The 12,625-nt window shown below is 37.0% G+C and overlaps 1 protein-coding gene across 4 annotated transcripts in view; it reads right to left on the reverse strand.

The window, feature by feature from the left end:
* CAMSAP2 (calmodulin regulated spectrin associated protein family member 2) overlaps nt 1-12,625 on the reverse strand; it is an 80,954-nt gene that overhangs the window by 37,370 nt on the left and 30,959 nt on the right. For all 4 annotated transcript variants that reach the window (XM_083846715.1, XM_083846714.1, XM_083846713.1 and 1 more), the window contains exons 3-4: nt 1,529-1,690; nt 796-879 (exon numbers count right to left, since the gene is read on the reverse strand). In XM_083846715.1, the coding sequence (XP_083702841.1) occupies nt 796-879; nt 1,529-1,690 (246 nt within the window). The remainder of the gene's footprint in view (nt 1-795; nt 880-1,528; nt 1,691-12,625) is intronic.

Raw genomic sequence — 12,625 nt, forward strand, 5'->3', positions numbered from 1 at the left:
ATAATACCAACGGGTGATCTAACTAACTACCAATTCCCCAGTAATAATTGTATCACAATAGGGTAAACAATCTCCTTCTGAAACAAGCAATTCTATGTATTTTGGAACCATATGCAAGCCTTCTACATTTCAAGGCGTATAATGCTATTTAATTAACTGAGCTCCACAAAAACAAAACAAAAACAAAAAAACACCTGTTAGGAAAGGGTATCAAACAATTTTTATCATTTATGTAATAAAACTTGTAATCAACCAGTATCATGGATCACAGACAGAGAAATGCTTCCTATGATGCCACATACAGATTTATCTCTTTTGAGATGCATCTAACTCACAAGGGTGAACACTGAAAAAAACATGAATAAAAATATGCTTTTCTTTTTCATCTTAGATCCAACTGCAGTTTGAATTCATTTGGAGAATATTCATTAACTTAATAAAATTCCTTAGGACTAACATAACTGATGTTTCCCTAATATCGAAGATTTATTTGTCAGAAAGGGCAACTGGGAATAGGAAGTGCAAATCTACTATTATTACATTTGAAATAACCATTTCATGGAAATCATTAAACTAATAACAAAAACTGAAAAGGAGATGAACCTCAATGATCCTTGTGGGTCCCTTCCAACCCAGGATATTCTATGATTCTATGAGAACTAAAAGCTTTCTTTAACAAACAGTTAAAAGTTCAATGTCTGCAAATGTATGTCTGCCTATACATACCATATGCAAGTAGTTTTTGCTTACAGATAAATTTATTCTTGTTTAAAGCATTTTAACTCTTACACCTACCTTTTGACCTCCTGCAGATTCTGCACTGTGATGCTCTTTCAGTTTTTGCTCCTGTTCCATTATGTCTTTCAAATGTTCATTTACCTAGAGACAAAATAGCTTATTCAGTGGTCTAACAAACTGTAGAAATTGCAAGTTTTCTAAAGGTCTGTAAATCACCACCAAGTTAAATGAAAAGATTTAACACTTATTTCTGACTCTATAACCCTGAAGCATAACCAGCAAATGTCAATGTTTCAACTGCATTTTAGGTCACTTGCTGTTAGCTTTACATTGTACAAACTATCCTGTCCCTTATTATGTTTCATCACATTTGATTAAGAGTGTATTGCCGTCATTTGATTAGATTACGTGGTGCAGGTAGATCACTTTAAGCAAGGTGCATTCAAGTACAAACAGAACACCTTGCATGATAAATTACACAATATGAAGTCAACTCTTAACAGGGCCAACAAGAGACCCTCAACCAGCCATCACAAAATATCAACACGATAGTCAACGTCACATGTAGTATTACTGTATTTTATTTGAACTTGCCATTCATCTTGTTCACATAACCCATTTAACTGATTTCTGCAAACTTGCTTTTTACTATCCACACGCAGCAGATGAAGCAACAATCTGCATCAGATGCAGTTTTAATAGACCTTTGTACATACATTTCCCTATCCATCTCTAATTGAATTATATGGGCTACAAAGAAAATCACAGCTTGCTTTTCCCGTATACATACCTTGTTTATCCAAAACATGACAGCATCCTCAATGTCATAAGGTAGATCTGTAGCTTGGAAGAAGGATGAATACTGCTGAGTGCATGCAATTACTTTCTCAACGCTGACCATCTCTACAGTGTATGCCATCATAAGAGTATCAATCATAGCCAAGTGAGCACTCTACAAAGAGAAGCAGGAATGCCTGATCACTTTCTTACTTATTGTATGCAAACATAGCTAGACATACACAAAGACCATAACTGTAAGAGCTACAAGTTTTCTGTCTGTTTTCCACTTTTTGAATCAAAGACAAATGACAGAAATATGCATAGTGGATTTGAGAATGCAACACAAAGCATAGGAATGTTGACTAAAAAGTTACTGCAAATTAAAAAAACTTGTGTAGTAAAATCAACAAAAGTAATGAACTTGAAATTGAAAGAATAAATATTTTTTATGATTCAAACATTAAATCACTTTGATGTTTTATCAGAGCCAAATAGATCTTCTGAAGTTTTCACCCTAGTGAAAACAACCCCCCTGCCTGATCGATGTTATTTGTACTGGAAATAAAAGCTGAGACTGGCTGGAAAACAACCGTCATTGTCGTGTGAACACTGCATAAGTGGAGGCTTACCTATTTTTAAACTCATAATCCAGGAAGATAATACAATTATAAAAACCTTAAATAAAAAAAAAATAATGACAGAAAACATTAATTTTTCTTCTGGCAAACTGATTATCTTATACAAAATCCTTTACTCTGAGGGTGGTGAGGCCCTGGCACAGGCTGCCCAGAGGAGCTGTGGATGCCCCATCCCTGGAGGTGTTCAAGGCCAGGCTGGATGGGGTTGTGAGCAACCTGGTCTGGTGGGAGGTGTCCCTGCCCGTGGCAGGGGGGTTGGAATTAGACGGGTTTTAAGGTTCCTTCCAACCCAAACCATTCTATGATTCTATGCAGATATAGCTATATATGCACAACTTGATTTATGATAGGCATATGCTTATAAATAAAATATATCTTCTGTTAACAGACATGTTTCTCCTGATACTGTTATGTATTGAAAGACAATGGCTATTTCACATTTTCTAATAATTAAAAACAATAACAACAACAACAAAAAAACACCAGGATTTTCATTAGATTCTTATGACTACAGAAATGATGTCAATTTGTATAGGCACTGTCTTCTGAAACACGTGTTTCATGATTAGAGAACAGCAACAGCTTTCTAAGTATTAAGGAACATTTCTCCTGAACCAGAACGATTTCCAAAGACGCTATTTTTGAAAACATTGCCTTTAAACACATCTCACATTGCAAACAAAGACCCCAAACACTTGTTAACACCATCACTTCAGTTCAATTCTGTAGGAAAATATTCATATAAATATTTCACAAGGTAGCTTTCACAGCCATGGCAACAGCAATGAACGACACGAGTCACGCAGCAATACACTATAATCATCACAGCTGAGGCTGTACACACACACTGTTTATTCCAGAATTCTGAGTGGGGAAAACGACGAACAGATTCAGATTTCATGCTGTCCTTAGCGTTTGTATTACTAAAGAAAGTGATGATGCTGGCCTCAGGAGCAGACAGCAGCACACACCATTTTTTACGCAGTTAAGCTGCTTTGTTTGACAAAAAAAAAGGCAGACTATACTTACTGTATACATTAACTAGAGATGTTCACAGAACTGTTCCTGATAGGCAACCTTCCTGGCAACAGCTTAGGCTCTGCACACCCTGGATGTGCCCCGTGAGCCCTTCTGCCTGCTGCAGACTCTTATCCACGCTGCTAGCACAGGCAGCACGGCCGGGCCGGTAACCAGCATCACTCAGCGCTTCTTCATCCCCCCAGAAGACGTCAGTGTCCATCTCTTGCACAGAGAAGGCTCATTCCAGCCCACACATCCTTTCTCTTCGGCCGCCTGCCACCCTCCCCCAGTAACTTGGGTGCCTGCCTGAAAAGATGCAGGGAGCAGACTCCTCAAGGACAAAGCCGGGCAGTCCTCACATTACTGAACAAGAAGTCAGTTCACAGAAACGGCTGTTCCCCTTGTTCCATGGTGGGTTTAGGAGCTGAAAAAGACCTGCCTCAGCCCCCTGTGGGCAGACACACTGACTTAAGGCATTACATCTTGGTTAAAGACCCTGTGTGGCTCGCCTCAGAGCAGAACAGGTGAGAACTCAGGTAAGAGTTGTTCACTTGGATATATGCTGGCTTAAGTTTCTTCACCTTAAAAGAAGTCTGCTGACTGGTTCAGAGCCTAAGCTAGCTTCACGGACACGCTTATCAGAAGACATCCGTGGCGATGAAGGGATGCAAAGGCAGGCTATGACAGGAATCTTTTGGGATGGGGAGGAAGCAAGTGCAGCAGATGAGGCCTAAGAAGCTCCAAGTGCCAAGGAAGCCAGAAGCCAGACTCACTTCCATGCTGGACATAAAATCTGGCTCTACCCAGGCGGGCTTCCAGGAAGCTCTCTACTCTTCCCCTTGGAGCCCTGGTAGAAACTAGCAGGTGTGCGACACAGGTGACTGGAAAACTACACCCTAGTGTGCGACATAACTGCTCATCACAATGTGTGTTCATACACAGGCTGACACTCCAAAGCTGGGGGAAGGCCAAAGGCCTACACCTAAAAACAATCTGAGACACAGGGAGGGAAGTACATTGCCTTCTCTGCGGCATTTTATCAAGAGATGGAAAAAATTCATTGAGCAGCTTGGTTCAGAGACTTCAGAATTAGGTTATGAAGCAACAGCTGAAAAATCACATTAAACGGCATGGTACTGCAGTGAAGTCTGCCCTCATTATAGAGGAAAAACACCTATACTTGTGCAAACAAATTGGTAAACAGATTATTCACATCTTACAGTCAGTATCCATGGTATCCGTAAATACAGAAAATGGCTGAAAACATGATTTAAACGAAGTGAACTCATTACACTGTGCTACACAACTGAAATTTACAAAAATGAAACTGAAGTTTTTGTCAGTTGCAAAAATGTTTTTATTTCTGGATATTTACTTTTATGGAAAATTGCCTTCTATTCTTACTTTTGTATCCCATACCAACATTTGTTGGCTGGATTTCAGATAAGTTTTCCGATTTAAGCTGTGACATTAAAAATAAACCCTTGCCTACATGTAAAACTCTCTTCACTCTACCACAGCATTCACACAAATTCCACTTAGTTCTGAAACCCACAACTTAAAATGCAGTCCATTTCTTCTACTCAAACATCGACACATTCATGTGTTTAATACACGCATACAACATTGCCCAATCTATGTTTAATGCACATGTTGTTGAGTGACTGTTTGGAGAGAAAAACAATAGAGCAAACCACTGGTATCACTCTGAAACTTTATTCACTACTTGTTTGCTGCCTACCAATATGCTCAATACGTTATAAATCCATTGAGAAAATTAAATTAATGACAACAAACTAGCTGAGTCACCTATTTTCAATGTTTCTAGCAAATTATTAATGAACTGCAAACTACTTAAGCAAACAGAGAGAGGAATGAAAAGGATGACCTTAGACAGTCTGTACTATCAAAACAAGGTTTAATCAACTTTCACACACACCAATGGGATCCATGTCACAACACTATTTTCCTTATAGTTCAGATAGGACACTCAAAAGGTCATTTTTATAGAACATTAAAAATAAGAATTTTAGTCAATTTGCATCTATGATCCTGAGAAACAATCCACAAATTTACTGATTTTTGCCAGCTGAAAAAACAAATTTTATTTAACAGACTTAAACTATAAACAGTTACTGTACTAATTAAAATATTAAACGTTATCAAATATGAATTTTCTCCCCAGAAAATTGTAAGCAACCAAATAACAAATAAGATAACTTACACCTAAAATTTTTATTTTTTTAAAATTAATTTCACACACAGTTCCACTGTTTTTTTCCCCACTTATCCTGGAGAAAGTCAGGCAAGCTGCATTCTTTTACATCTTTTGATTCATTATGCTAAACAAGAAAGACTAAATTAAAAACTGCACTAAAAAAAGTAGTATCCTACTGTTCCAAACACAGGGTTTATCAGCGTAACTGCTGAAGTTGTGAAAAAAATAAATTTAAAGTTATTGTAGAAATCAAGTTCCATTTTTTGTGCATCTCACTGAGCAGTCTATTTTAGGTAGAGTTAATAAAGCAAAAGGGAGAAGTCACTTTTACTAGTAAGGTCCACAATATGACTGAACCTTATTATAAGGAAGCGATCTTTTATACCCAAAGAGAAACACCGATACCATTCTCAGCTGGGCAGAAACTTGGATCATCTGCTCAGCAATGTCTTCTTTCTCTTCAGAAGCTGTAATACAACATCTGAAGGAACTCCCTGGAGCTGTTGCTGACTGGAACCAAGATGGTACTCTAAATACTGCCATTTCCTCCAACACATCAGCATTCTAACACGCAGAATTAAAAACCAGGAAGGATATCACACTGTAATATCCCTCCCACAGCCAGAACTGCAGCAAAGCATATTTCAATAAATAGGCATGATTTTGAAAAAAAAAACACCACATTTTTTAGAGAAATAAATAAAAAACTTTATTTTATATTAACAATTATAGACTGATTTACAAAAACATTAATCTTTTTAATTTTTTTTCTTCTAGATATTCTATAATACATCAGCAGTGAACAACAAAGGACGTAATGCACTTACCACAGCAGAACTCTGTTATGCTGAGATTTGGTCTAAGCCAAATTTTAAAAAAGTAATCTTCTAATTCCTTGATCATATCACTACAATGGTGCAAAGTACTAAGATTTTATATGGCACAGTATGAATTATTAAAAAAATACAAAATGCTATATTCTTAGAGATACTTTATTTTTAAGACAAACGTGGTTTTGTCTTTCTCACAGCTACACCCTGCACAGGATATAAGAGTTTTAACTCAATAATCTCATATAATTACTGGTTCCTTTCTGCTTCTTTAATGTAGGTTCCACAGCTTTATTTTCTGCTACTGAATAGTTCAGTAAGAGGCTTAGTGAACTGTAGAATTATTATTCTGAAGCATCACTGCTAATACTTTCTCTGTCTGCCTCATCTTTGGTTACAGAGCTTGCTCCATCTCCCTTGAAGAACTGCCAACAACTTCACAGAAAAACATACTGTGGAAAAGGTGTACCTGATACCTTACACACACGGATACTTATGGATAGATACTGCATATTATAGACATCTCTGATATTATTACATACTACTGAGGACAGTTATCATATTTCATTAAAGGATCCAAGTCAGGAGGTCTCTTTTGTCCTGACCCTTTAGGAAAATCATAGATAAAACCATTTCCCAGTTTGGTATTTGAGGCAAGGGACAGAAAAAAATAAAGAAAAAAAGAAGGAAAGTAGTGGATATAATTGTTATCCTCATGCTTAAAACACACACACACACAAACAAAAACCCCAACTCTTTCCTTGATTTTTTTATTAAAAAAAAAAGTCCCCTAGTCTCACTATGCTTTGATAGACAATCTTTGACAGGATATGGCTTTTGTAAACAGAAATACACATTTACGTTCTTATGGAAGGAAGCTCATTGTGGTTCAAGAATTTTTTGACAATAATTTTGTGAAGGAATTTGGTCACATTTAGGAAAAAAGTCTTTACACTGTAGTTCTCACTTGCACAATAAAAATACATTTCTAGTTAAACTCTCTAAAGATTTTGCCCAAGCTGGACTAGGCACTTGAACAGAAAACAGAAAAGATCAGATCACTACAATTAACTGAGAGAATGTTTTATCACTTTTGTATGTATAGCTATACTTGTAGCCAACTGTGCTTACCTGTTGAAAAAAGGTTTTGGATTCATGTATTTCTCAAAATACAGAAAACAAAACAAAACAACCAAGTTTGGGTCACAACGTTCACATGCGGCATTCATACCACTGGAGACCGCTACTTCAGTGAACAAAAACATACAGAGTAAACTCCATGGGCTTGATGAAACTCAGCCTGAAGATATTACATACAAGCACTAAAACTACAAATATGTTAAATGTTTAGTGCATTCTTAAAAATATCTGACCTGTTAAAGCTAACTCTAGGTAACATTTCCTAAAATAAAATGTCAAATGTTCTGCCAGTATATGCCAGTTCTTGAATTAATGTTGAATATGCCGTCATGATTACTACTAGTGCAGGTTATTTGCTAGTTAATACAGAACAAAGATAACCGGAAAGAAACAAAATAAGCAAGAATACAATAGCCAAGAGATCATCCCCATAGAAAACACCACTGAATTTATAATTGCTAAGGATCATATAGGCTAACCACTATAAGGCACGTACTTGAGGAGAAAAGAGAATTAAGAATACCGGGTGGCTGATACACACAGTAAAAAACAGACAGGAACAGCAAGTGAATAGAGGATTAAACTTACAGGATAACAGCAGCAAAAGGTGTGCTAAGACCATAGTGGCGATCTCCTCAAGCATGACATTAACCCACATTTCTGAATTCTGCTTGAGTTCTATGAACTCTATGGTTTGAGATGGCTTTAACCTCCAAGCACCCTCTCCCTCCCCAAAGACCAAGGTAATCCAAGTCTTAAAAGAATCTACTAGAATAATGAGAGGACTATCTATATTCCAGTTCTCATTTAGGAATGGAAAAGGGCTGAACCGCAGCTCATGGGAAGCACAGGCCAAGGCTTGATACTGCAGGAGGTGAGGAAGGAATTTATGAGTGGAGACAATGGGCAATAACCCTACTACAAACTTCAAGGTTATTGCTTCAGTTATCGTGTATTTATTATGTATTAAAATGGAGACAATTCAGATACTATAGAGGGAATGTGTTTCAATGTCCGATCAACAAAATGTAACAGTCAGAGGAATTCAGTCCTGCCATTTGTCACAATTTTTGGACTTAATTCTTCACTTGCCTCACACAATACTTATGCCTAGCACAATTCTAAAATAAGCCCAGTTGTCTAGTTATTCTTGTCCTGCAATGCAATGATCAAGTTGAATCACCTCACGGCATTTTCATGAGGAACAAGCACTTAGCTCCGATAAGATGCTTGTTCAGCAAGAACGGGCATTACTGAGTCATGCTAAACACATCGTAACAGGTTCTACAAGGTAGAGGAAATGCTTTTATTTTCAGTGTTTATTATAACCTTCTGTATTTGGTTAACTTTTTAAATTTGGTAATCAGTTACATAAATGTATAAAAACATCATGGTTTGATTCACTATACATATTTGTCATGGGCAATAATTCATTTCTAAAAATAGATTTGTTAAGTATATAACCTTGCTGAGTTAAGCATTTTGGTAACAGTTCTCCTGCCTAAGGTTTCTTCATAATGCTAGTTAGGAAATTTAGTAACTTGATCTATTAACTCAATCCTAGATAAATCCTTAACGGATTCCCAAATTCTTTTAGAATCACATCACCAAGTGGGACTTTGCCCCTGAACCCTTCCAGGTCTCCTCAGAGTGAAAAAAAAAAACCACAAAATTCTTGCACAACAAGCAGTGGAACCAAGAACTAGCAAATGAAGGTCATTCTATTATTTTTATCATTTTAGAGTTTCACACTACTTAAAAAAAATAAATTAAAAAAAATATTTATATATCCCCCCACACACACTCCACCAAGAATTACTCCAGAAATTGGCATTTCAGTGTCTTCATATCAAGTGCGCAGTTTCCCAAAATAAAATATTTTCAGTTACATAGGCTAAACTAAAATGAGAAATTAATACAGGATAACTGATAGCAAGATGAGTTATACGCATTTAGAGGAATAAACAGCACCAGCCTCAAATTTCCCGGAGTATTTTGCTGATAATTAAGGATTTTGAAGGATCGCACAGTAAAACCCTGTCCAGATAAACTAGAAACAAAAATAATGTAGAACAATTTTTGTTTTGTGCGTGCACAAATGTGCATTGTTTGCTTGTTCTTATGCTCTAGACATTTAAACCAAGAAGAAACAGTAATTATATAAAATACCATCTGAACTTTTTGTGTCACAACAATCTCCACCAATCTTTGCAGAATATAGGAGTTGGGAAAAAGAGAGACAGGGCTTTGGTTGCAAACCACGCATATCCATATACAAATGGGAAGTAGCTTCCCCCTTCCTGACTCACTCATACCTGCATAGCAATGCCATTGATAGCAGTGGTTTAACTTCTCCGGCAGCTCAGCTAAGCACATCCGGAGGCTGTTGTCACAGGCAGTAGTACCCCAGCCTGTTCATTGCCGAATGTGTGCTCAGGAATACTGGAGAACTACCACTTCTGTGTGGAGATGCAGGAGCAGAGACAAGACAAGCCATGCTGCTACAGAATTTGGGGGGTGAAGAGTTCAGGTTTGGGTGGTGTGCTATAAGTATAAGAAAGGGAGAGAAAGAAAAGAGGCTGAGATCCCAGAATAAAAGGATATGTAGGTCTGGGGTACTAATTTAAGGCAGTGACAGCAGAGGCCTGTCTTCTCCAGTGCACGATGCGCTGTGCTCCAAGTTCCACTGACAAAGCCACCCATGGCGCCCTGGGGTTTCTGAGACATTTTGAAACCTTGCAACCCAGACTTCTAGTTAATTTACTTTCCATTAAACTATCAATAGCCATTTTTGAATGACAAATGAGAGTTGTGTTCCTCAGGTAAGTGATGCAGCATGCTTTCTGACTGACGACACTTCTGTTTTGCCTTTTCCTTACCATGAAACTGGTTCTTTACTGTCACACCACTTAACATATCTCTTTCTACTGCCCTATGGCCTTGGGTTCTGACAAAGTGAGGTCTAATAATAAGCTCTTCTGCACAGAGTACTAATTAGTGTCATTTTTCTCTTTGCTCTCATTACTGCGATGAATAATACCATACACTGGTTTGTTGAATTACTATGTTTGACACCCACCAGAGATTGGAAGGTTGATTACTCATTGCAATTTAGGATGATTCTCAGTTTTACATAGAACGTAAGCAGTAGATCATTTTCTACAATTTGCTTGAGCAAAACTCAAATAATATTTGAAAGAACACTTCAAGTCAAAGAAAAACTGATGTTGGAAGTGACCTCTGGATTTCATTTAGAGCAAGATCCTCAAGACAGGTCCAGCAAGCTCAAGTTTCTCAGTGGCTTCTCCAGTCATATTCTTAATATCAACAAGGATGGAGAACCTACAATCTCTGTGGGCAACCACCTACCTAATGTCTTCCATCATGTCAAAGTTTGCCGGTTTTAATCTCAGTACAAAATCCCAGCTTCAGTGAAAGTATATGGCTAAATTAAACCCTACAGAAAGACTATGTAGCTCGTTTGGTTCAGTAAGAGAATATGAGTCTGAGCTCTCAATATCACTATTTGATACAGGTAAATACAGAACACTTCCTTTCCTATAATAAAAGAGATCAAGTTAGAAGTGGTTCTCTCATTTCTCAAACCAGAAATGACTACAGTAGGACATTCAATGGAAATCTTCAACTAAAGTCCAGTGTTGTTGCTAAAACAAACAAACAAACAAAACCCTGCAGTCATCCACAGCACAATCAAACACAAGTTACCATGTCGTTGTTGTCTTTTACAATATAAATCAAGTATTCCTTTAATACAAGCATAAACAATACAGACTTCAGTTCAGCATAATTCAGCCTACCACATAAAATCTAAGGTTTTACCAGACAATATGAGAAGTGGGAAAACAAATAGGATGTTATCTTTCAAAAGTAGGAAACAAGCTTGAATTTGTGTGTGAAGAGCTATATAAAAGATTCCTACATTTTCACCTGACAAGGCTCCTTATAAATTCCATTCTGCCTTTTTTTTTTTTTAAAAAAAAACATATACCCTTACGTGTGTTTTTCTAAATTTTCATTTACTAACGTTATGGTGACGTGGCTTCATCTGCACAGTGCTGGGACCAGCCTAGCAGGGTAAAATTTCAGCTGCTGTGTTCTACTCCCTTTCCTTAGGAAACATGCCTCATAGCTGGAAGTTGTGTGTGACTCTTGCTTAAATACTATACTGGAAATCAAGACTTAAATAACTCAGTGAAGACATTTTAGGAAGAATTTTTGATTATAAACAGAGGCTTTATTTATTTATTTATTTATTTATTTTTTCAGAAGTAATTTCATTTTTTTGAGGTGGCCATTCTTCTTGGTCCAAATGTGTATTTTTACTGTTTGTTGGGCAAACGTACATCTTTAAGCACCTTAGATCTACATTAATCTAGGAAAATATCGGTTAAAGAATTCAAAACATTATGTCTGGTCATTCCAGCATGCTGTCTTTAAAAAGAGGAAAACTAGCTTCAATTTTTGTATGAAAACATATGAAACCTTCCTGCATTTGCATATGAACATTCCTTACTAATTATTCCTTACTAACCATAAGAAAGGCAGAGAAATACAGTCATCATACCCATTATTGTAATGGCAATTACATTAAGAATAGGAATTATTTGTCCTTTTCCTGAAGGGTTAATAGCAACATCACATTTATTAACCATAACATAGCACAATAAGACATGAGAGGGAAACTGACCTTGTCATACATTTTCTTTTAAAATAACAGCTAAGGTCAAAAGAAGTTTCCCAGTCTCCTACTTAAGTGAATTCTACCAGCAGCATTAAAGAAATGAAAACAGACACAGGAAATTACACTGATCATAAGAAACCCGTTTCCCTATGGCTGTTCTTGTCGTAAAGCCTTGTAGGTGACAACCTGCTGACTAACAGCATTACTAAATCAGACAGCTGACCAACATTTTTTCATCTAGTGATTAAAGGATTGTGACAGGCCAGCTGTAACAGTGGCTGCTAAGCATGGAAATGGTCCACAGCGATGCTATAACATAAATTGGAAAGGTGCACAGCGTTGTTTTGATAAATGTATTCAAAAGCCTTTCCACTTGTTTGGTTAATCCAGACTAAACACCAAGCTTCCTTATGACTGATCTTGAACATCTTCAAACAGGCTATGATACAGGCTTCCATTGTCATGAATCTCTTCACTTTGAAGTTAATCTGGAATTTAAGGTATGTCCTAGTAAGGTGATAGAATGTCTTTCTATCAGCTTTTCACAAAAACGGGAAGT

The sequence above is a fragment of the Anser anser genome (assembly GCF_964211835.1).
Source record: "Anser anser genome assembly, chromosome: 8".
Classification (NCBI taxonomy): Eukaryota; Metazoa; Chordata; class Aves; order Anseriformes; family Anatidae; genus Anser; species Anser anser.